Source organism: Cimex lectularius, unplaced genomic scaffold (genome assembly GCF_000648675.2).
Source record: "Cimex lectularius strain Harlan isolate CLEC.00 unplaced genomic scaffold, Clec_2.1 scaffold150, whole genome shotgun sequence".
NCBI classification, from domain to species: Eukaryota; Metazoa; Arthropoda; class Insecta; order Hemiptera; family Cimicidae; genus Cimex; species Cimex lectularius.
The window spans coordinates 482,517-507,806 of record NW_019392717.1 but is presented as its reverse complement, the minus strand read 5'-3'; the positions used below and the strand labels follow the sequence as shown (position 1 = coordinate 507,806).

The following is a 25,290-nucleotide window of genomic DNA, read 5'->3' as shown; positions in this document are numbered from 1 at the left end:
TATGGAGTATCACACAATCATGATGTACACCATCAAAAAATTAAATATATATCCACATATGTTTAGCAGTCATAATTGACCATACCAATTATATCAATTAATTATTCTTTTTATCTAAGGTCGTGGGTTGGAATCCCGCTCATGACACTAACTTTTTCACCTTAACCAAGACTTTAAATTGAAAAGAATAATTAATTGAAATTAAATGTATATTTGTTTAAGCACTATAATTTTTTCAACAAAGTAAAAACTGAAAAGAACTATGGTTTACTAAAGAGAACAACAAAAACAGTTGCTTACCAAACTAACCGAAAATCATCATAGTTTTACATTATGATAATGGGATTTTTATTTTCATGCAGCACATTTGAATTGATATTTTTAATATGATAAATTTTGTATGAGGGAAATGAAATTGATTGGAATCAACTCGAAGACAGAAGGAATTGTATTCATTAAACTTTGGTCTGTATAGCAGACGTTTTTGCAAATTTGAACATAAAAAAAATCGGCCTGCGAAAGTGGTAAAAAATAAATGACCCCGACGTGATTTGAACACGCAACCTTCTGATCTGGAGTCAGACGCGCTACCGTTGCGCCACGGAGTCTTACTTTTCGTCCTTTACTTCTACCTATATCAATGGGACTTCCAGTCAATGAGAAGGATTTTTTTAAAACAATTTGTTTATTTGTTTACCTGAAGTTCTAATTTTTTACATATATTACTTGAATTTTTATTTTCATTAAATATTTATTGTTGCAATTTTTTTTCTAATATAAGTAAATATTTTTATTGTACTATATGCACATGCAATTATACAATGGTCTAATTGGTTAAATACAGGTATAAGAGCAACTATTTTTTGTAAATTGGACATTAATGAATGAAAGAAAAAAGTACTTTATTAAATAAAGAAGTAAACAACATAACTATAATATAAGACAAAGCACAATGCAACAGTGGAACAATTAAAAAAGGGAAATTTGAAGTCACTGCCATATCAGATGAAAAACGCTCTAAATATTGTAGGAAGATGGTGTGAGAAAAACAGAAAACCCTAAGAAAACATATTTCATACTTTTCACAAAAAAAGGAAACAATCCAAAGAAACAAAGTACCCTTGACCAAAGGCTCAAATGGGAAAACACATAGGCAACATCCTGCATAAAGCTAAGGCTAAACACATAGGCACTATTAAGCATTGGCCAAAGGTAATGCAGTAAAAACTGGGGAATAAATCCCAAAATGGCATATGGTCAGAGCCATGGTCACATATGGTGCTCTAGCATGGTGGCTAAAACATTGAACAAAGACACAGACCAAACAGGGTGCAATGCATACCTGCACCACTACAGGAATGGAAACGTCACTCGACCTTCATATTTATATATGAAAGGTTGTTTTTGAGAATGTCAACAGACTCCTGAGATACAAGGAAATAAAGACAGATCTAAGGAAGAGCCACTGCAAAATTCTGGAAAGATAAGGATAAACAAGTTGACCATAATGGGATCTGAAAAAATGAGAGAAAAGCTCAACCTTGACAGACCCTTCCAAGTGGACGTAGATAATAGAGACCTTTGGAAGAAAGGTGACCCCAGGTCTTTCTGTGTTGCCTAATATTTGGGCCATGTTTTTGCTGAATTTTGATTCACCACATTGAGCCATAGATAATTTCGGTCTTATTACTGCTGTATATAACCAACAGGCATTTCAGTTTTTGTTCCCAAGATTTCCCTAGACCTTCTTGTGGCCTTAGTAATATTTTGCTTTTTTAGATTGCTTAGGTGAGGGTTCCCAGTTAATTTTTTATCAAAGATTATCCCTTGGCATTTAACCTTGTTTTTCAACTGCAGCCTTTTATTATAGAAGCATAGGACTTGTATTTTCCTGGTAAATACTGGACTATGAAGAGTCAGTGTCTAAGCAAGATGATTAACTACACCATACTTTATTGCTACTGACCTCATCATGGCAAAAAAAAAAAAAATGAAATTATAAACCCATCAAATCTATTTGATCACAAAATTTTTTTGCTGTTTGAAATGGAAAATATAGTTTAACTTTCAAAATCTCCACAATGTTTCTTCTGCTAATAATCATATCTGGTTTGTATACCTTCATTGGCAGACCAGAATGCAAGTTTTATTAGTTACCCTCCAGTAATTCTTCTGTGTGGCCCTTTAAAGAATCTTTTGATGTATGTCATCTCTGGCATCGTGATTCACCAGGATTTGGACTCATTTAGTTAGGGTCAGGACCGGAAGTGTTCATATTGGCTCCACTCAAGAGCACAAAATGCAGGTAATTTGACCAAGTTATCTTGGAACTCTGAATAAAACCAAGTTCAGAGGCACACAGCAAGTTGTTTTTCTAGGCTAGTGAATACACATGAACCATGTGAATTTGAAGCAGCTAGAAAATTTTGTTGAACTTTTTCAGGCTCATCGATAATAATAAAAACAAAAATTCTCAAACCCCATAAAATTTTACTAGAAACTACCATTTTCCAGTTTTTTGCATTATGTGGGTGCAGAATTGTGCAACTGCAACTTGACTGAGATGTACATATAAATATATGCTGTCATGGTTTGCAAAGTAATAAACTAGATACATTTCTTAAAATGATTTATTTGATTTTAAAGAGAACAGATTTACAACAAAAAAAATCATGTCACATTTTTGTCAAAATACTAAACAATACTAATCAAGTGTAAATACTACAAATTAATCCTTACTTACTACATTATAGAATAAGGCACATGTGCCTTTTCAAATTTGAGCAAAATTATAAATAAATATAAAATAGAGTATTATTAATACTTATAAGTTATTCCATTGTACCTGATTTGATTAAAACTATTGGTTTCTTACTAATAGTTTACATTTATAAAACGGACTAGACAGACTGTGGATGAACTTCACTTATTACTGTTGCTTGTTTTTTTTAAAGTTACTTGTTTGGTACATAAGTGTTTTAAAAGTATTAATACAATAAAATTAACCATATAATATTAATTTATGCTTATATAAATAATTATATACAGTCTTTCTTTAGAAAGTATGTCTATTTACACTATTTACATTTCATAGATTACTTTTTTATTCACATTATTCATTATGATCAACAGTATTCAATGCATTTCACTTTACTCATTACTGTAGTTTGTATAAATTTTAATACAACAAGATTATCCCTCAATAAAATAGCCTACTGTTAGAATATTAAAAAAAGGTAATAAACATGTGAATTAACTAAGTTGTTTATCGATATTTAAAAAAAATTATTTTATTTAAAGGTACTCATCAGTATTTTTTTTACAAAATATAAATTCAAATGTCATGCTGTGATATAAATCATACAATTTAAACTCATTGTTTTATTATTTTGATCTAATGCCACCTTTAAACAAAACAACAACATATGTGGCTATACAAAAAAACACTATCCAACCAAGAGAAGAAATAAAACCGGCATAAACTACTGGATGAGAAATTGTCCACGCTCTGGTCGATATTGCTCGAAACGCATCTGTTGTAAGTGTCAATGGCAGGAATAATCCTACTGATCTCAGGAAATAATGCATTCCCTCATAAGGCCAAATCATACCTGGAAAATATGTAAAATATAGTTGTCTTTACGTATGCTCTTATTTTTAACTGTGAAGTCTTACCGCTCAACATAGAAAGTGGGAAAAAACTTCCCAGTCCCATGTACGTGGCCATTTGATCAGAATCACAAATTGCAGACACCAAAAATCCTTTTAAACATTTTTTATACAGGTATAAATTAGGAGCTAAATGAAACTTATACTATCACTTATAAAAATTTACCATAACACATTCCACTTAACCCAACAAGGAAGAGAAGAGCAAGGGCTAAAGAAAGACTTCCTTTAATTGTATTGTCAAATATAACAAATAAGACAATCATCATGAATAGAGTCTGTATTGCGAGAACGGCAAACTGCACTATTGCATGACCGATCATTATTTCTGGAAGAGACATCCCTAAAACATATTTTTATTAGAAATACAATCTTACAAGTTTGGAGCTGGTTAAAAATACCTGATATTTATTCAGAAATCGTGAGATACGTTCTGGTGTGATGTAGGTGTCAGAAAAACATTTTCTTTATTGTAGGTATTTTCTGAAACCTACATCACACCAGACCGCATCTCATGATTTCTGAATAATTATCAATTAATGGTCATTAATCACCACACATACCTGATATTAAACTTCTTTCTAGTATTCCTTCTCTTTTCTCCATTAAAATTGCTCCAACTGTAAACATCATCGGTAAGTAGAATTCAAATCTGAAATAAAATTTTAAATTAAGTGATTTTGATTGATTTTGATTTAGTTATTTAGAAGTTGACATACAATTGTAGTATTGCAGGAATTGCAAAATCCGCAAAGCTCGGTTTCAGGTCACCATAGACTGCTGGTTCATACTATAAAGATGAAGAATTAAATTTTGAACATTGATATTTAAAATATTTGTAATTACATGGATTGGCACTCTTGCAGCTTCTTCTGGCCAATCACAGTCAATGAATATTTTTTCCATGAATTCCAAAAATCCAAAATATAAATCCCTTCTGACTAAATTCCCAATGTATTGATCTACAAGAAGTATTTATTAATGTTGACGAATAAAACCAAAACTGAAGATCTGAGATTTTTCAATTTTTCTAAACAGAATAAAAATATCCTGTGATTTTGCAAAGAACATAAATAAAATATTTACTTGACATATCCATCCAGATATTGACTTCACTGTTTTCCGCACTCTCATCATTCGTTCCCAAATTATAAGCAATTCGTTCCCTAAGAGCTTCGGAATAATTTTTTGAAAAGTGTAAAAAGCCCCAAACGTTATTCGTTTTCACACCTTCCCTTGCGGTTTCATTATTTGGATAACTAACCTACAAAAAATTGAAAAAAAATTGTTGTACAACTTGTTTGTTTCCATGTTGAGATTTTATCATGCCATGTAACCAACCAATTCCAAGTTTTTTAATTTTAAAACTTTTAAATATGAACAAGACAAGGGCAGTCCAGGAGTACAAGCATTATCATTTTGTAAAAAACAATCTGAAATGGATCCTGAGAATTCATCATTCACTACACCCATTTTTATACCAATAGGATCCCTCCCTACTGTATAATCAAATAGTACACACTGAACAATAGGAAGCAGAAGCAGAAATGCCAAAATCCTAAAAAATATATTTCTTTAATGTATACTTCATATCCAACTTGTACATTTAATAAATAAATAGAACTTACATTGTATTTCTCCTAAGCCAATATATACTTTTAATTATGTGAGAATTGACGTGCTGAAATGATACAGTGTTTCTACTCTTTATGGGCAGGGGTGGTTTTTTATGTGGTTTAGGATATTGTTTTGGTTTTCTCTAATGACAGAAGGAGAAAATATTTTAAAAATCATGTTTGATCAATTGTTTAATCTGATATAATAGGTACCATATTTTCATCTTCTTGTTTTGTACTAAGCAATAAAAATGTTTGCTCTAAAGTATCACAGTTGTGTTTCAACATAAGTTGATTTGGCTCATGTTCATCTAAGATTATACCTCCTCTCATTAAACCTATCTGCAAAAGTTAAAGATTTAAGCATATTGACAATAAAGAATTTTAAATTTTACAAATTTACAAACTTAAAACATACTCGGTGGGCCTGTTTAGCTTCTTCAATATAATGAGTTGTTATTATAATAGTTTTCTTATAGACAGAAGACATATGCAACAAATACTGCCATATACTGAAATTTAAAGATTTTATTTCATTAATTATTTCAATAGTTGAATTAAGATTTTGAAGAAAAAAAATTACGCTTGGCTTAAAAGAGGGTCAACACCACACGTTGGCTCATCTAAAATTAGTATTGGAGGATTATGTAAAAGTGCTACACAAAGAGAAACACGCCTTTGTTGTCCTCCACTGAAACAAATATTTATAGATGGTGAAAAAGAAATAATACAGAAAATCATTTAAGAGAAAATTAACTATGTCGTTTAAACATACCTGAGCCTTCCTACGATTGATTCTTCCTTAGGCAAGTTTAAAAATGTATACAGTTCTTCTTTCCTTTTCTTTAAATCATTCCAGGTAATTCCATGTACACATGCCTGATAGGATATTGTTTCTGCTATGCTAAGTTCTTTATGCAATGCCAGTTCCTGGATCGATTAAAATTTGATTATACATTCTTGTAACATTTATTACAATAGACCATTACTTGAGGCATATATCCTATATTTGATCTGCTTTTTACATTAATCTCTATAATTCCATCGTCTAGCCTACTCCTGCCAACAATACAACTGAGAAGTGTTGTCTTTCCACAACCGCTCGGTCCTAAAAAACCGTACCTAAAACAAAATAGTGTCATGTGAATACACATTAAAATTACCAATAAAATAATGTTACTTAAATACTTACACACTTCCTTGCTGGACTGACATGTTCAGCCCCTGAAGTACAACAGCCTTGGGGCTGTACCTTTTGTACGCCCCTCGGACTGAAATCGCATTTTCTACCATCATCTTCTACAGTCCAACTTCATGTCTAAAATATAATTATTTATAAATAGGGTTTTTATTATATAAAAATTATCTAATCCAATTGTAAATTAACACCAGTTTTATACGTAAAAAAGAGGGTAAGTTGTCTAAATAATTGTCTATTGAGAAATAACTGTTTACATGACTCATCATAAATGTTTGTTTCCTTTGGGCAAGCCTTGAAGTTGCACAAGAAAACTGAAAAATGTTTTGTGCTCTTTTATTCCTATATCAAATTTGTATGTCTATGGCACAATATTTCGATAATTCAAAATAAAATTGCTCACTCTGCAGAAAGTTTGTTATATCGTTCTTGGTGATTGGACCTTCTGAGGATACGACTTGCTTATTACACAATAGACAGTTTTGCTTTTAAAAAAATCCTCAAAGAAAGAAATCTTTCTTAAGTTCAAGCTGCAAAACTTGTTTATCCTAAAAGTTATTCAATAATTTCATTTATCATCTTACAACTCAAACTGCAATTAGACTGGCAAGTTTGTTGAATGAATACTGTGATTCGGTGATTACTGTTATTATTACTACTAGAAGTCAATGAATTGAACATTTTGCCAGAGTTGTAATTGATAAAAGAAAAACATTCTGTTTTATTTGATAAAGTGCTTTGTAAAACTTATGACTGCATTCTTGAAATATGTTGAGAATACAATTTGCAACATTCGAACATGTTACATAATAAAAAATTAGAACATTATTATGACAGCTTCTTTCTGGGTTGAAGGCAGTTTAAAGGTTTTTAATGTTCTGTCTTAATGAAAAATATATCAGTATCTTCCGGGCATTTTATTACCATGCTGTATGGTGAAACAAGTATTTTATTTGGCTGTACACATATGTATATACTTTCTATCATATCGATTTACTGGTTAATAAAGTTTCCGCAATAAAAAAAAAAATCAGTATCAAAAATATTAATGAATTAAGGTGGGGATCCTCAAACTTTATCAGATATTTTACAATTTTTTTATATTATTTTAATAGAGGAATTGTATCTGGTTTCATAAAATTAATGAACAATAATTATTCAGAAATCGTGAGATGCGGTCTGGTGTGATGTATGTTTCAGAAAAACATTTTTTTTTATCGTGCCAACGTTTTGATCTTTATTGAGATCATCTTTGCCTTCTGTGTAATTGTGCCATTCTTGCGTGTCGTGTTGAGAGTGTTAATGAACAATGCATTTCTCTATCGGTAGATGAAAAGAAGTAAGGAATGAAGAAATAAAGTTGAACAACGAACAAATGATCCAAATTTAAATAAACCAAAATGTAAGCAAGAATAAAATTATAAGGACGATGGTGGCCGCAGCTGTCCAGGTGTTGACCTACCTCTCATCACTGTAAGGTAAAGGCACTGGGTTCAAATTCAGGCCCCCTGGGGGTTTAATATGACTTCTACTGTTGTAATTTGTGTAATATATATTTAAAAAATGCACATTTAAATATAAAAAAGTTACAAATAAATATTAATTTGGAGTTATTACTTGTTCCACATCAAGTAAAAATTTTCATTTATTCTAATAATGAAATAATTATATTATAATCATGTAATGTTTAACTTTTATGGATTTCTAAAAGATTTGCAATTTTATTCGTACTGTGAATCATTTATATAAGAGTTCCTTTTACATACTATTGATGATGTGTTATTGAGGTTTTGACTGTAATTATCATGCAATTTTATCTAAAAAGGACAACTAAGCATTCTTAATTACATTCGAATTAGTGCCTCTTTTAATTGACAATATTCGGTATGAAATATTGAAATGTTGTTCACAATATGTCTGAAATGATAAGAAAAATAATTCCAGAATTTTTGTACAAATTTTTGTAAAAAATTGGATAATTTAAAAAAAAATTTTAGCAAAGAATTATATGGTTCAGGTGGTCTTTATCAGACCTGTAATTATTCACTGTTTACCACAGTTTACATTCATTACATAGTCATTAATGCACTTAAGATAATTATTTAATTGCAAGGCAAATAGATCTATTGTACTCTAAATTAGAGTGTCCTCGCAAAATTCCAGGTTTATAAAATATTTTACTATTTCCGTCTAATAAAAAATATTAACTTGCTGTAACATTCTATCTATGACATTTATGGACAAACATTTTATAGTTAAACATAAAAGTACATCACTGTACAAGTTTTTAAAAACAAAATAGTACTAATCTCAGTAGAAAATTGAAAAAATAAATATCTTACAAAAATTTCATGATTTATAATTATGATTAGCAAAGCAAAGAACAAAACAGCAATTCTTTGGACAATCATTACACATCAAAGTGGACACTAGGAGACCAGAAGGACCAAGATGATCTGAGGTGATTCAAGCTGCTTATTGAGTATGTGTTAATTTTTGTGTGTGGGAATAGGGAATATAATTCTTTCAACAACAAATAGAAAATTTAGAGAAAAAATTTGTTTAAATACCCTTGAAAAAGGTAGCTTAGTAAAGAAGTGGGCCATATTGACCTTGGGACAAGAACGTTGAAGGGGTGTCAGTGGCAGCAACAGTTTAAGCGTTGACATGATGCTCTTAAGGTAAAGGACATAAATAATGAATAATGAAGAAATTAAATAATTAAATTAAAAGAGACAATTAAAAATCAAATGACATGACACTTCCAAACCTAGAATCAATGGTGAAGAGATTTTAATTTATGCAAATTCAGTCTTTATACAAGCTTTTTCTTTTATGAGGGTTCACAACAGACGAGGACGTATCATAATCTTTGGGGTTTTATAATGCCAAAAAACCATTTTGAATAAAAGTGATAATATGCTGCTATTTCGAACCATTGAAAAAAAGAAAAAAGAACTTAGATTAAAACTGAAAATGGATAATCTAAAATCTATTCACCCTTGTTCTGTTGTTTGAACACCCTTGTACTATTGTATGCACTAGCTTTGATTTTTGATTGACTTAAAAATATATATATTTTTAAATAATTAATTTCTTCATTTGGGTGTGTGATAAGGAAGGAAATGGAACTTGAAAAAAATGGTCTTTAAATAAAATTTACATTTGAAATTTTTTTTCGTAATTATGAACAACCAAAGGAAATTACCTTGAATAACTTTCGTGTTGACCTTTGTATTGACATTTAGCAAAAAACTTGATATAATTAAAGGCATTGAAAATAGCCATACATTTTAAAACAAAATAAACACCCACTTATAAAGGGTGACATGTAAATCAAAATTGCCTAATTACCTCTGTCAAATCAGAAGAGACGGGATTTGATCCAATGGATTCTTTCAGCGCTAGAAATGCAAATGCGCTAAAAGGACAAACACTTCTTCGGCAAATCAGCAAAAACAATCGATCCCCACTTTAATCCCCCTCTTGTATTATTACGCCAATTACAAAACAAAAAGTTTTGTATGACATTAACAACAATCAACAGCAACAGTAATGACCTTAATTATGTTTACCATTTGTGGCATCTGCTTTATCACCACAATTACCACACGAAAAGAACTTTCAGGCTGTAAAGTGTTTAGCACAAGACAGTTCTTTTCTAAGTGAATGGATTGATTATGATCACTTAAAAATCTTATGTTCAAACAGTTATAAAAATTAATTTACATTTACTTGCTATTTAAACTGATTTGTCTTGGTTAAGAAAAATAAGGCTGAAATCATCAATATCAATTACTGTATCAAAGGTAGGTAGACCAGGAAAGTTGGAAACCATCAGATTACAATTTTCTATACGTAATAATTTCATAATTTATTTAAAAAAATATGAGTAAAGAATATTTCAAAGTCAAACAGATTATTAATTCAAATTAATATTCATCAAATATTATTAATAATTTGTTGCAAAAATTCTTTGCCTATGACAAATTATTTAGTAGCAATTCTTACTTAAATCTTTTGTTTAAGTATATCATAGTATACATTGACTTATCCTTTATTTTATTATCTATTCCATGATTTCTTTTCATTTCATTTTGCCTGCTAGAAGTTGCAAGGAGAATATTTTAAGAAAAGTTGTAATTCGCATTCTTTGGAGTGACATAAACAATAAAAAAATTGTATTTATGACCAGGTTATACTTTAAAGAAATAAAACTGTTGAATTTATAAAAATCAACGAATTTTAAATTTTATTTTTATAAGTATTTGTTTTAATAAATATATGAAAGAATATACTGTTTTACTAAGAGTAATAAACAAAACAAAAGAAAATATTACCTTAAAAAAATCCAAATTCAAAATCTTGCTTTAAACTACAGAGAATTTCCTAATTTGAGATCTAAAATCTAACATGTAACATGAAGAGATTGACAGGAATTTTTATTCAAGATTATACTCACAGGGCCAATAATCCATTAATTGACGAGCATAGGTCGTCTTACCCAGACAAGGCTTTGTTCAAAATGGTCTAGTCTGTTTTTAACCTGAGGTCCAAAGGGTGTCTAAATAACAACACGGCAAATTGTTTATCACGGTATGACATGTATATGGCAATACTCATAATGCAGCAACTTTGTGCTTCAAACTTTGTTCAATTCAGGCCCCATTAGTCTTCAAGCTGTATCCTAAATTATGCAGTGATTTGCAGAATATTGGCTATTATTGGGTCCTGACATGCCTCAGTAAAGTTGAGTAAATTTAGAGTTAAGATCCTTTTTGATATTCTATTCGTTAATTTTTTTGTAATTTAGAAAAACCGACAATCATTATAAGCAATTATAAATTAATGTAAAATTGGTTTATAAATATTAAAGAGTTATGCATGTTATGTAATAAATAATTAAAGGATGTATTCAAGGAATATAAAATAGACAAATACAATTATTTCAATTTTAAGAAAAATTGAAAAAAATAAAATAAAAAAAATAAAACAATGGCTCTTCAAGCAACTGAACTCTCAAACCTGATAATACAGTGAATTTAAAAATGCAATAGGCACAAATCCAAAGTTCATTTAAATGTCAAATAATTCCCAAAGTCTTCGTTTTATGTTCATAATTTAATAAATTTGAGGCATGTAGCCCTAAAATTGGATATTTCCTCTAGGGTGCCTATAGCACTGATGTTAATTCAAAATGTAGTTGATGTCAAATAATTACAGTGCTGTTATAAAATAAATAAAATGGGTGAAAAAATATGTATATCATGGCAGCGGATCAAAGATAAATATGTTATTACTGTAAAATAATAGTTTTTCAAATTAATATCTCTTTTTACCTAAGATTAGTAGGTTACCCATGTAATGTTTGGGATGTGAATATACTGCACCTGAGAGCTATTGTGTTTTCCGTTCTATACTTATAGCACACAGGTGAATTCTAGTTTATTGAGAAACTTGTCTTAAGTTCCCAAAACACTTCCTCCTGCAGGCAAATGTGGCACCACAGTTTGTTAGGTATGTTGGTATCTCCTCTGCTTCTTTGCAGAATCTGCACATGATGTGTGCATTCCAGCCTTCTTCAGATGCCCATTCAGTCTGCCGTGTCCTGTTAAGAATGCTGACAAAATTCAAAGTTTTTTCCTGTTTCCTTTGATACATATCGTTGTTTCTTTCCTTCAAAATTTGCTAAGTTCTTGGATTGTTTATGTCCAACGAGTAAATTGTATTGTTTCCTCATTTTCAGTTTGTCATTTTGCATATGACGGACAATTTAATAAAATAAATTTAAGGCAGACAAAATGTAAAAAAATACTTAAAAAATTATTCAGGTTTTTTTTTGCATTAATGGTATTATAATGGTAAAAAAAAAACGCACTGGAAGAAGTATTATTTTGGTTCATAAGACGCATTTTGGTCAATTTCATATTCTGTTTGCTATTCTCTTCAAATATATATTCTCTTCGAAATTTTTTTGAATTTCATAAAGATATTACAAAAATTAAACCAATTTGCTTTATTTATTATTTATTTGTGCGTTTTTTTAGAACCCTCCAATGTCCACTATGCTTTCTCATACTTATCCCCCAACTTTCTTTTGGCATTGGTACTTTTACTTTCGTACTTTTCGCTGCCTTCTTAGTTTAGAATGCCTGCCATTTTTATTTATTATTTTTTGAAATCTTCAGAACCTAAATTACCCGGTTAGCGAATTAAAACTTTTTTAGTTTTTTACCTTTCCTGAAAAATCACGTTTTCACGTATAAAATTAGAATATTATCAACCTATTTTGATGATGAATTTTTAGAATCATTAATTACATGTTTTAGCATAGTTTATCGCTAAAGAAACGTAAAAATAAAAAAATAATAGGGGGAAATGGTTGAAGTTCCAAAAAATCAACAATAGGTTTTCTAAATTTTAAATTCGTTTCATAGTAAAACTACTTTCATTAGGAAAATCACGTTCTTTCACAGACACGAACATAAAATTATAATGACAAATTGTTTTTGAGAAAGGTGCATAATTGTGGAACGTTTTTCCCCTTATGGATAAAGTTGGTTTTGTCAGCCCTTAAGGAGAATGAAATCAATTTTAATTGATTTATTATCAGTACTTTTTACTTAATACATAAATCGAGTAATGCATTTAAATTCTCTTAAAATGGTTTATTAATATAGAATCACACTGAGTCGTGGTAAAAGTAGTAAGAATGCAGTCTTCCACGGTTCAGCTTAAGTTCAACAACCTCCAAGATTGCTTCTGCCCGCGATTTGTGTGAAAAGAGGGATATATTTTCTAAATTGAACGATCTATTATAAAAATAGATTTAAAAATTCAAATATTGATATAAAAAGAACTACAACAACCGTACAGAACTATTTGTTTATTATAGTAACAACGCAGGATTGAGGACAATTTATTAATCCTTACGTACATTTTCCGACTAGTATTGTTTATAATTTTTTTTGTACAAAATTGTATATTCCTTTTTTAATGATAGGTTTGGCGGTACGGCAATTAAAGAGTATCGTCCTTCGTACCGGGGCATTCATTTTCTTGAGTCATTTTCTACCATTTGTCAATAGTGGACTTGACAAGTCAAGCAAGAACAGATTTCTCGGCCGGCAAGGACGCGCCGGTGGTCTGAGGCTGTTGTGGTCCGCTTAAAATGATCCAAACTTAAACTTATCCAAAAGAAATCCACAAAAACAAGCCAAAGAATTTGTCGACGACATTGAACCTCATTGGAGACACCTGTTAAGGTTTATCACGTTTATTTTTGGAAAATGGTGTTTTTACTATACACCATTTTTATAAATGTTTTATCAAATTCGGTATAAACGTGACTTAAAAATGAAATAGCTACAAATAGACAGTATGCAAATAATTTAAAAAAATCGAAATTATGAAATTTGATGGTCAAAACTTAAAGTTTGAAAGAGCAAACAATAAAAATTTTGATAGCAAATAATTTATTTAATAATGAAAACTTTTTTATTTATGAAAATGTACAAAATGTACGCTCGTACAATGACGATGAGTAATTTAAGTATTTAATAATAACTTAATTAATTCGGTATTTGTGTTAGGAAACACAATGTTGCCCCTGACTAGAATTATATTATGAATTATATAAACATCTTTAAACTAGCAGTTCATTCATGGCTGCTTCTCCTTTTAGAATTAGTTCTCCAGTGAGTTCTCTTGTGGGCATTTTATTTTAAGCCTTCTGGTTTTGGGTGGAGGAGGTACTGGCTGCTTGCCTCATGAGGGTGTCGTACATAGCGATCGGCTGTATTGATTAACATGTTAATAGGCATTTTGAGGTCAAAAAAAGACTGCGATTTGATGAAAAGATTGCGTATAAACTATGGCACGTAAGTTAACATTAATGTTCTGTTTTGAGATTTTAGTCCCATCTGCAGATGGGTCGAAATGATAGAGCAGTCTTTTAGTTGCAAGTGTTAGGACTTAGGAGGGACCTGCCGACCAGTAGGTGTTTCATACTATGAGTTCAATTCGTCATTTTAAGTTCTAGCCGGACTAAGGCTGCTACATCGTCTGCAATTTTGGGTATTCAGACGTTTTAATATGAAGGGAAATATTTTTTGGTCAAAATTCTATTTCTCATTAATATTTGTACTACACATTTTTAGTATGGACAAATGTATATAATTGACAAAGGATAATTAAGAAGTTTATCTTTTAAATTGATTTAAAGCAGGTAATTTAAGCAGAAACAAACGTAATATCGCACATTTGTGCGCACCAGTGAGGCCCTGAGCTGCTTCTATGAACTTGATTAAAAATTGAAGAGAGTAGAGCGATCAAGTTCTCAGTACCATGGTAGAGATAGTTATGAGCTCGTTATCATGCTTTTAGTACCTGTGTAGAGATAGGGATGAGAGCGATATCACGGTCCCAGTATCTTGTAGAGAGAGGTATGAGCTCAGTATCATTTGCGGATAGAGGGATGAGCGCAATATACTGTCTCAGTGCCTCACTTGGGGAAGCGCAGATCGTCCTGAATGGATTATTCAAAATGAAATATTTTGTTTACTTTTAACTTAACTTGCTAACTTTTGTAAAAGTAGGATTACCATTTTTTATAGATAAGAAGGATAACATTTAATAATTTTTTATTAGAAATTCTTAAAATCACTGAATTGATTTCCTGCTATAAAAATAAAGAGTTTTTATAATAATACTATACTACAAATCTAGTGGTACTTTTTTACGGCGTTTAAATAATGTTAATGAGAAATGACCGTGTTAATGTGACATTACGAGGGAAGCAACGATTGACCTAGACAGGGGCGACCCCCATGAAAGTGCCCATCTTGTAAAACGGATTCATGGTTTGTAAGTTTGTCATTGGCCCTAAATCAACTTGGAAATGACGGACTTTCATTTTGAAAATGTTAAATTTCCTTTCAGCCGTTAATGACCGCGTCTTTAGTATAAAAACTAATTTACAATTACGATTCTTTACAATAAGGAACTACCGAGACATGTTTAATATTCATAGAGCGGCTACGTAACAGAATTTTTTAATTTTATGCGACGCCTGTTCTCTGTTGTAGTGCGATAGATCGAGAGACATATGGCAAATAAACGGTCAAACTGCAAATTATTAATAATTATTATTATTCTTGAAATGTTTTGTGCATATCGAATGTAAAACAGGATAAAGAAATTTCTCCGAGATATATTCTGTCCTAACACAACGGAAAAAGGAATCACAGATCAACTATTTTCATATTTTTACAGTTCCAATGAAAAACAGACTAGAAAATCTAATTTTCTACTGATATTTCTGCTATTTTAATGTTTGAAAAACACTGATTGTATTTTTTTAAAATAAAAACAGTGGCGACACATAACTGTAGTTTTTGGTCAAAAGAGGGGTCTAAATCTAATTTTTTTTAAATTGGATTATTCCATTTATAGCTTTTTAACGTTCTTTATTTATGAAGAAAAATAATGTAAGAATCCAGTTAAGGATTGAATAATACGTTGTTTAATAAATAATGTCCTTCCTATTTTCGCAATTTTTCTTTTTCTTTTGAGTAGTGTTGTATGTAACACTTGTATTTGTATTATTGTATATTATTCTATGAAGTATTGTATATATAAATACATATATATAATCTTTAACAAAATATATAATTTCATGATCAAGGTAAAGACACAACAAAAACAATGTAGTGTATTTATTTTTATGTTATCGTGTTAGAAGGTCGTTTTAAATTTGAATAACGTTCTTTGAGAGCAAGGACGTTTTCTTTACTATTCCGAAGTGTCCTTCCAAAGTCGTACAGACTTTGTCAAACACTTTTTTCAGCAAAGAGGCGACGAGACCGGAGGACGTTCGCTAAACTATTTAAATGATAATTTCCATAGTAAAATACTTCCCGTACCTTAAGTGTTTTGTTCTCCGCCGAGAATGTAACCAATGCGGCTGAAGTTAAGTCCATAAAACTTCAAGTACGATACTTTGAATTTTGAAACTGAAGGCCGGTTCAGTCGGAGGAAAGTGAGGGTCATGGCATGCGTCATAGTAAAACCGGAACAGCAAAAGTGTTAAGGAGATTGGTCGGATGTAGTGACCATGTGACCAAATCTTACATCTTTTATCTTGAACAAAATACTTTTAAAATCATTACATAAAGGAATTTTAGTTACGTTGAAAAACCTGTTTCTTTCATGAACAAAATACACCTTAGATTTAAAAAAATTGAATAAAATTACTTGGACGTAATCATCACTTATCATCCTACATAATACATAGTCAATAAAATCACTAGTCAATAAACGACGCCTTATTTGGTTGGGTGTTTTTCTTACTAGCTTTCATGACTATTTTGCATTTCGTACTTCTCGATAGTAAGCACATTCATTCTTCATTGATAAATAACGAAGTTTTGATGGCTTGCAGTATGCTCTTCCTTAGAATATTTGGTGCTGTACGTCACAAAAATCCGGAAGGGATTAGATTAACCGAACTTTCAGATCTCCTGAGAGAACTTTTTGTTTACAACATCTTTGATTATACGGGTTAGTTAATCTAATTTAATTTTCACAATTTATTTGGTAACTGAACAATCCGCTTCCAATCAATCAAGCCGTTATAGAAATTTCCTTTCTGTTCTCTTCAGAAAAAAAAATTTTACCAGATGAAATTATTGCAAGTTGGAGGCTCCCATTGACTGGTCGGTAACTTTCACTCTCAACCTTCCGCCTTGATTATACAACCCTTTGCACAACCTTCATCCTGACCCAATAACCCTCGGTGGGGTGTGAAATAATTCTTTAGGAAATTTAGGAATAAAGGGACATCCTATTCAGGTTTTTAAACAACTCAAAATCATCCTAGAACAAACCATGTCAGTTATAGATAGCGTAGTACGCAAATCAGACAATATTTATTAATAATTGCGAAATTTTAGGACATTCGAACGAAGCGCTCTAATCTTTCAACATTCATCTAAAGAAATTGATTCAAAGGTGAGCTTTGTTTTCCTAAAAACCTCATAATTTATGCCATAGTCTTCTTTATCAAATATTTTGATCACATATCGCATTATTTTATTAAACATGCTATTATCAAGCAATTATTATTATATTATATTCCTGTCATAGCAAACTGATTTATATTGTGGGATAGTTGAAATCTTATTGTTAGTCCCACAGAACCCGTATCATGTACTGTTTTCCAGTTTATCATGACGTCAAGACTATTTAACAACATTTAATTTCCCCCCAAAAAATGTTAACCAAAATGTATAAATTTTCAAAATTCTGTTTTATTCTATCACGATAAAAAAAGTTATATTTTTCGTAATATATTGGTATCGATTAATGAACTGCATAAATTTAGAAAATGTGATTTCGAGTAACTAGCTCTTACGTATCTGTATTTTACAGTTACCAGTTTAACTTATGTTAGCTTTGGCTTTTGAAAGAAGAGTACACATACACTTGTACTATTTCAAATTAAATTTAAAACGAAAAATAACCAAAAATATCAGTGGACAATTTTTAGGCCGATCTTTATAATTTATACTTTTCCCTAGGTGGAAGTGAAAGCTTCTGGAATTCGAGTTTGGCTCTCTCTGTCTGATCTGTCTCACGCCAAAACACGATTTCTGGATGTCAGGGTCGGTCAATTTTCAAATTCGAATTACATTAAATCGTATTATCTGTCGGAAAATCCACATCAATTTTTATCACGTCTTAATAACAATTTTAAATAATTTCATATTGCAATTCTTTGAAACATTTTCGCATGATGAAATGTCAGTCAAGAAAGAGAATCTCGCTAATAAATGCTGTAGAAAACGGAGACGGGAAAATGTTTAAATTTAAACGCAACATCTATCATTAGAAAAATATAACCGTATGACTAAACGTCAGATATTATTATTATTCCACACTTTTACAATTAGCATGTATATACACAGAACATAATTATTTTCAGAGACGAATAGCTGCGAATTGTGGTTTGGTTAAACATTAAAATCACTCGTTCAAAATAAATTGGTCAGTATTTTTAACATGGATATGTTTTCGGGCTAAATATATTTTGCGTTACCGTAAAGTGCGCACGAAGTTTGATTAAGGATGAGTTAAGATAGTTTAGAGTTAGGGATAGGAATGGGTTAGGTTGGGTTAAAGTTAAGGACAAGGGTGATTTAAGTTATGTTAGGTTAAGATTATGGTTAGGAATGTGTGCTTTTTAGTCCAGACCGCATCTCATGATCTCCAAATAATCATTAGGGTTAGGGTTAGGGTTTGGGGCGGATTAGGTTACATATGTATCAGTTTTTCCATGGAGAGGAGAAAACATCGCGAGTTTCATTCAACCACCGTTTTTTAAATGAAAAATAATACTTTTTATTGAATATGTACTGATCAAAACTGGAAACACAGTTTATAAACTTATAGTTAAAAGAGTTAAAGTAAAAAATATCTGTGTGAATTTATTGCATCAAGTGTCTTGTTTTAAACTGTTGGTTTGTTCACTGTTAATTTTTTTCAAAACTAATTCTTGAAAATTTATGTTTATTCAGATTCCATTTATTCAATTTTTATGACACATGAAATTGGTCTGCTTTCAAGGATCATCTTAACACAGGTAAAAAATGCATGCAAATAAACTTTGAACATATCATATGTGTACAAAGTACAAAATGCAATGAAATTATGTTATTTGGGATTCATGCTTTATTGAACTTCACAGCGCTTTTTACATTAGCTTATTTATTTGTTCGGAAAGCCTTTCCAAGCTCATAGAAGCCCCTTCCCAGCCAATTTGTCAGTTTTGTTTATCTTTTCTATTGATAGGTTGAAAAATTCCAAGATCTCCGTGGTTGAAAACTTTTATTCCATTTAGTAAATTACATGGACGTTCGGGCTCCTGGCCCATCATCAGAAACTAAACGTAGAGAACACTCATGGGATAATTCTCAATCTGAAGGCACACCCATCAGTAATTTCCAATTTTTTAAATAAAAGTATTTACACCTGGACTATGCCAATGATACATATATATTACTTTTCCACCCCATTTATTTGTTGAGGGTCGTCAAAATTGTTTTAAAACTGTAATAGAAACATATATTGAAATAAAAGTAATTGAAAACATAAATTGAATATAAGTTTTTCAACCACGGAGATCTTGGAATTTTTCAACCTATCAATAGAGAAGATATGAACCTTGGGGTTGGTAATATATAAAATAAGATTATCTTTTCTTAGCAAATATTATTTAAAATATTTCTAATAATATTTAATGAAATAAAACAGCCAGAAAAAGAAGAAAAAACAGTAAAATAAAATTGTGTGTTCGTTTGTGTGTACTTACGTACTTATACTTCATATTTTTCGTATCTTCTTCGAACAACGTCAAACTTGAAAATAAAGACTGGTCTCATTACGTTTTAAAGTAAATTAAAAAATCTAGCCAGAGCCATCGTCGTACAGAAACAGATCGACTTTCTAACAGGAAATAATAAATTTATAAGACGTGGTTGAACATGATTGTCGAAAGGCGGGACGATTAAATAAATAAAAACAAACAGAAAATATTGTACTGATATTTTCCAGTCTGTTAACGAGTTGATTATAGCTAGAGTTAATTGTTATTTAAGGGACCAGATAATAACAAACGAAAAAACGTTGCTAATTGCACAAGAACAATTGATTTTGGCGTTTATCCAGTCGGAAAGATTTCAAGATTTTCATTAAGGCAGTAACAAATTTTGTGTTAATTGAATAAAATAGAGATGAAATCGATGTGGGAGTGATTATTTTATTATATTTTAAATTATTCGCTTGGATTGTTTATTATATATTATTCATTAAACGGATAAATTTTTAATGGAAGAATTGAATTAAAAAATTATTTAATAAGGCAATTTTTTTTTAATGATGATGAAACTTATCCGTTTTGATATTTAGTGATTTCAGATAATCCTATTGATAATAACTGTTGTAAGGAAATGTCGGCAAAAATTAGTAATCTAGTATTGTCATTATGATTTGTACTACATCTCCAACAGTGCAGTCACATTTTAATAAACTATTAATAAAGTCAGGGACTTAATCACGTTTTTTCCGGTTCGTCCAAGGACCGGGCGTAAAAAGATTTGACGTCTTCCTGTTTCATAAGGTCAGCTTGAAAATGGTTCAAATATCGGTTGTTACCGCGTCAAATCGTTACGATTTATTTCAAGCAAAATATTTCCCTTTATATATGATGTTGGGAACGACGTGCAATCATTAATTTTCCATCGGTCTCCCGTGTTTAAACCATGAAAATTTGCCAATAGGATGTGTTTCTTTCCTAATTTAACTATTGTTTAAACTATTTTTAAAATGGTGAGATTTCTTCCTGTGGTCAGGAACATCATCCTACAGATAACCTATTGTTTGATAGGTACCCTATCATCCTGCTCTGTCTAACCTCGCTGTTTTTTAATGGTTCAGATGCGTTTCAGCATTTCTCCATATTCAGTGTTTGAGTGATACTTGTGAACTTCACCTAAACACTGAAGATGGCAAAATGTCGAAACGCGTCTGAACGAACAAAATTCAACGAGGATATGTAGACCAGGATGATAGGTAACTAACCAACAATATTTTTAAAATGGTTTTTATACCTGTGGCATAAAGCTGATGAAGAAAAAGATGGATCAAAAGGCACACCGGCTAAATTATAAATTTCAAGAAAAAATTAAAATCGAATTTATTACAGAAAGAAAATTGTTGAAAATTGAACTCGTCAGTACTGGACTGACCACACGGACATATTGCGTCCTTTGGCATTTCGGAAAGGGTAATCACAGCAGTTTCAACAGAATACTCAGTAAAGTCGTTATCATAATGTGATGATCAAACTGTCTGGAATTTACATTTTCTTCTATCAATGTTTCTACGCAGGGTTTTATAACGAATTGTTCTCGCGTGAATATCTTTTATAACATTTTGAAGAAATTCTGGACTTTGTGTATGCCAGTACGCCCTATTTTAGTCAAAAGAATCGATCAAATTTCTCGACATTGATCTGATTGGAGGATATGAATATTTGAAACGGCTCGAGGACCAACGCAAAAGTTTCAATATGTGCCGTGCAGGTTTGTTAATTGCATGCTGGCACTGAGGATAATTTTTTAAAAGATTTTTTATAATCCATAACAAATATCAAAATGATTTAAAGTTCATGAATACAAGTAATAAACGGTCATTATGTATAAAACGACTCAAAATTTCATGTTGAAAATATCCTCTTTACTTTGATTTATAAAAATTGATTTATATATGTTCAACACAACATGCACACACACACACAGAATTGAGCTTATGATTTCTGATGAGGATCACCTACTTGGGTCAGACCTTGCTTGTATCTGACCTCTACCACCGAAGTTGTCTTTTTCCGTATAAAAATATTACTAAATTCTTAGTCATTTATTGTTTATTTGACAATTTTTGTGGAAATAATTGATTATTTTTAATATTTCAGTCAACTATGAACCTTAACTGTCTGTGTTTCATTCGTTATTAAAAAATCGCTATATGTCCAACAAAAAAAAAAAAAAATCGTGTTTCTTGCTTTTCAGCAACATTATATTGCATCGTATAAATGCTGTTTTTTCAGTTGGTCATGAATTAATGATTACTGAATTAATCGATAGAGCAAATTAACATTTTCCAGTCTTCAAAGTTGGGTGTCATCTAAAAAACTATAAATACCTGATTTGAGAATAAATTGTTTGGTAAAACCCAAGCCAAAGAATGAAATTCCCACGTTTTGTGGGACAGAAATGTAATTAAGTAAGTAAATCGCTTAATATAGCGAAAACAAAATGAATCTCTATGTTCTTATACCATTGACTTGTCATATGGCCAATCCAATGATCCAGCCAAACTTTTAAATGTATTAAATCGATCCGCTTTGATCATCAGAAATAAAACAACAAAACAATTTTATACATCGTTCTCGTTCGACACAAGCAAAATGCAAAATAGAAGCAAACAGGTTCTTGGTTAGTTATAGCCCTGCTAGCGCATATACAACATTAAAGATGATGCGAAATCAGAATGCGAGGAGATGTTTGCCTTGAAACCGGTATAGTTCAAAAGCTCACCAAAAATGAAAATGGCGAAATATTATTAGATTATATTTTAGAGCAATTAATGTGAGTGTACTACAGTTGTATAAATCTACAGACAATTAGCAATTAATTACTTATTCTACGGAAAAATGTTCGTGAATTAATGCGTTTTACAGAAAACGTTCTTTTTATTTTACTTTTTGACACTGTCGTAATTTGTCATTCTGGCACATTTTAAAATATTGTAATGGCGATTCTTTATTTTTATTTTAATTATAATTATTAATTAATTTTATTGTAATTTACTTGGAATTGCTGTTGTGTACTGTGATTACTGTTTTGAATAGTTTTGATTGAGGTTATAATAGAATTCAAATCAATTTGAATTGGATTAAGGATTTTTATATTACTGTTGACATTTTGATTGAAAACATTTGTTATCGTGGTCATTGGATTTTAATTTTTCGTGCGGTTACAAGAGGAATTTCACGTAAGTAATAAGGATTAGGAAACCATTGGCGAATTGATACTCGGATTTTAAATATTACGCGTAGATCACCGATTTTTTTATATTTTCGAAGGTTTTAAACCGATTATCTAACAATATTTAGCAACAAAAGTTCCGTTCGGGATGGATTTTTCATGAACGTTTCATTCCCCTTGCATCCTTCATGAATAATGTAATATTTCGAAATATATTTTGTTTTCGGCTCTCTTCCTATCTGTGGTAATTTGGGCTTTTGTATACAGTATATAAAGTTTATATTGTAAAGTATATTCGCAATCTTTCGATGTTTTAAAAGCAAAAACTTGTTATTTGTTACTCCGTATGTCATAGAAAGAAGTGTACTCTTGTTTTTGTTTTTTAATGAGGCAAGTTCATGTTTCACGAATTACACATGCATGATGACATACAATTTTAAGGAGCTGAAAGACACAATGTTTTGTTTCGCGTGACACCTTGTGCCACGAATTACGGTATGAACAACCAAAATAGGGTCTTATTTGTGCATTTTAAAAAAATATTATTTACCCTTTCAAAAAGGAAATATCTCATAGGTTTTGCCATATCTTACATTCATATTAGTATTTTTTTTATTGTAAACGTTAATATTTTTCTAATATGTAAAAAACTAGATAAGACCCACCAAAATAGTTTACTTGAAAAAATGATCTAAGGTCAATAGCAATTTAGGTTTTTTGTTTAGTGTATAAAAATCCGCTAGAAACTGAGGTACTCAAATGACCGGTCGTGCCCTTATATAATAATTAGTTTCTCTTCGTTTCCGATGTATAAAAGTAATTAGCAAGCCGCAGTAAAAGTTGATACTTGAAGCGCCAGTCAATTAGCAAGGCAAGCACACCTCCCCGTTGAAGATTTACTCAAAATATTTAAAAAAAAAAAAAAAAAAAAACGGAAGTATGTAAAACAAAATTGGTCTGGGATTTTGGCATAGCTTTAAATAAGAAAAATCCGCCCTCAATTCGAAATCCACCCTCTAAACGATTCACAGGGGAGAAAAAAAAAAAAAAAAGGTGTTTGTTATATACTATGAAATATGTGTACAGAGATGAGGTTTTAAACTTATTATTTGAACGAAACAATCACCAGCATAATACTGCATACTAGCATAATATTGCTTTACTTCTGCAAGCGGTTTTGTCGTTGCGGTAGTGAAGTAGTAGTGTTATGACCTTTATGATTTTGATGTAAATTTTTTTCGGTGTTGATAAATGTTGTAATTAGTAAGAAGTATGTGACAATTTAATTAAAATCGCAGTACTATTTATATGTAGGTTAATTTTGGCAGACGTGAAGGCGCCAAGTGGAATGGCACACCAGGGGATTTTTGACAGCACTAGCGTACATCGGATAATTTTCAAATTCACCCAATTTTAAACGGATCTTTTTCAGAAGCGGGATAACAGCTTTGTTATGAAATCGGTCCGACTAATGGTCTTCAGACGAAGTGACTTCTTGGAAAGTTCAAAGATGAATGGAACAGGTTGTGGATAGCCGGCATGAGATTGTATAACGGAGGTGAAACTATAGTTTTAGCATACCTGCGGGCAGTATAAAGCCATACGAGGTTGGTGTTTAGTCCGCAAGATGTTGTAGTTTCCAATGTGCGTGACGATGTTGGGCCGACACGAGGCAGAAATCAACTGGCTTAAGAGTTAAGAAGCGTGGTCGATGAAGGAAGGGAGCATCGTGACTTCTGGAGGGAGTGGAGCAAGCAAGGTTGCTTCCGAAGGAAGCATTTCCTTTCCAGCCGGTGGAATGAATGTGTCCCTCCTTGAGACACGGACAAGAATGATTTAAAACAAGTTACAACATCTCGTGTTTGATGTCCGAAGTAAAGATTTCTTTGTCCTCTCTTATAACGCTTCAAAAACTTTCCTTTTTTTAAATGTTGGCGCTGGGCTGGATTTTTTAAGTAAATTTCAGTTAATCTGCTAACGCACTTAGCAAGGGGTTATTCAACTTTTAGGTGTAGGTAGGAAGGAGGTAAATTTTGAAAAGACTAATTTAAAATAAAAATCCTTTAGTAGAAATAATACTGAATTTTGTATGTGATGAGGCGAAATTCTTCGGGTCGAAACCACAAAAGAAGCCGACTTTTACCAATTTATATTTATTTTTCCAAAAAAGGTTTCCTGCTTTTACTTAACCATCTTCAATCGT

General features: G+C 31.1%; 1 protein-coding gene and 1 non-coding gene across 9 annotated transcripts; both read right to left on the bottom strand.

Annotated features, from left to right (window-relative positions):
• Positions 1-536: 536 nt before the first annotated feature.
• Trnaw-cca lies at positions 537-608 on the bottom strand. The gene has a single exon. It is a non-coding gene; the product is annotated as a tRNA-Trp (tRNA).
• A 2,485-nt stretch (positions 609-3,093) lies between these two features.
• Positions 3,094-24,831, bottom strand: LOC106664468 (ABC transporter G family member 23-like). Of its 8 annotated transcripts, XM_014390210.2 has the most exons (18): positions 10,946-11,009; positions 10,824-10,891; positions 6,686-6,797; positions 6,478-6,603; positions 6,275-6,407; positions 6,061-6,215; positions 5,869-5,976; positions 5,704-5,797; positions 5,499-5,627; positions 5,298-5,428; positions 5,011-5,227; positions 4,756-4,933; positions 4,516-4,631; positions 4,389-4,459; positions 4,233-4,321; positions 3,836-4,012; positions 3,676-3,762; positions 3,348-3,611 (listed from the first exon to the last, which is right to left on the bottom strand). In XM_014390210.2, exons 4-18 carry the CDS (start codon positions 6,579-6,581, stop codon positions 3,385-3,387), a joined length of 2,016 nt encoding a protein of 671 aa, XP_014245696.1. In that variant the 5' UTR covers positions 6,582-6,603; positions 6,686-6,797; positions 10,824-10,891; positions 10,946-11,009; the 3' UTR covers positions 3,348-3,384. The 8 variants fall into 8 exon arrangements, with proteins under 8 accessions (XP_014245662.1, XP_014245696.1, XP_014245678.1 ...); XM_014390192.2 differs by lacking the exon at positions 6,686-6,797; XM_024226568.1 differs by lacking the exon at positions 10,946-11,009 and having other exon boundaries at positions 10,824-10,939.
• Between the last annotated feature and the right edge of the window lie 459 nt (positions 24,832-25,290).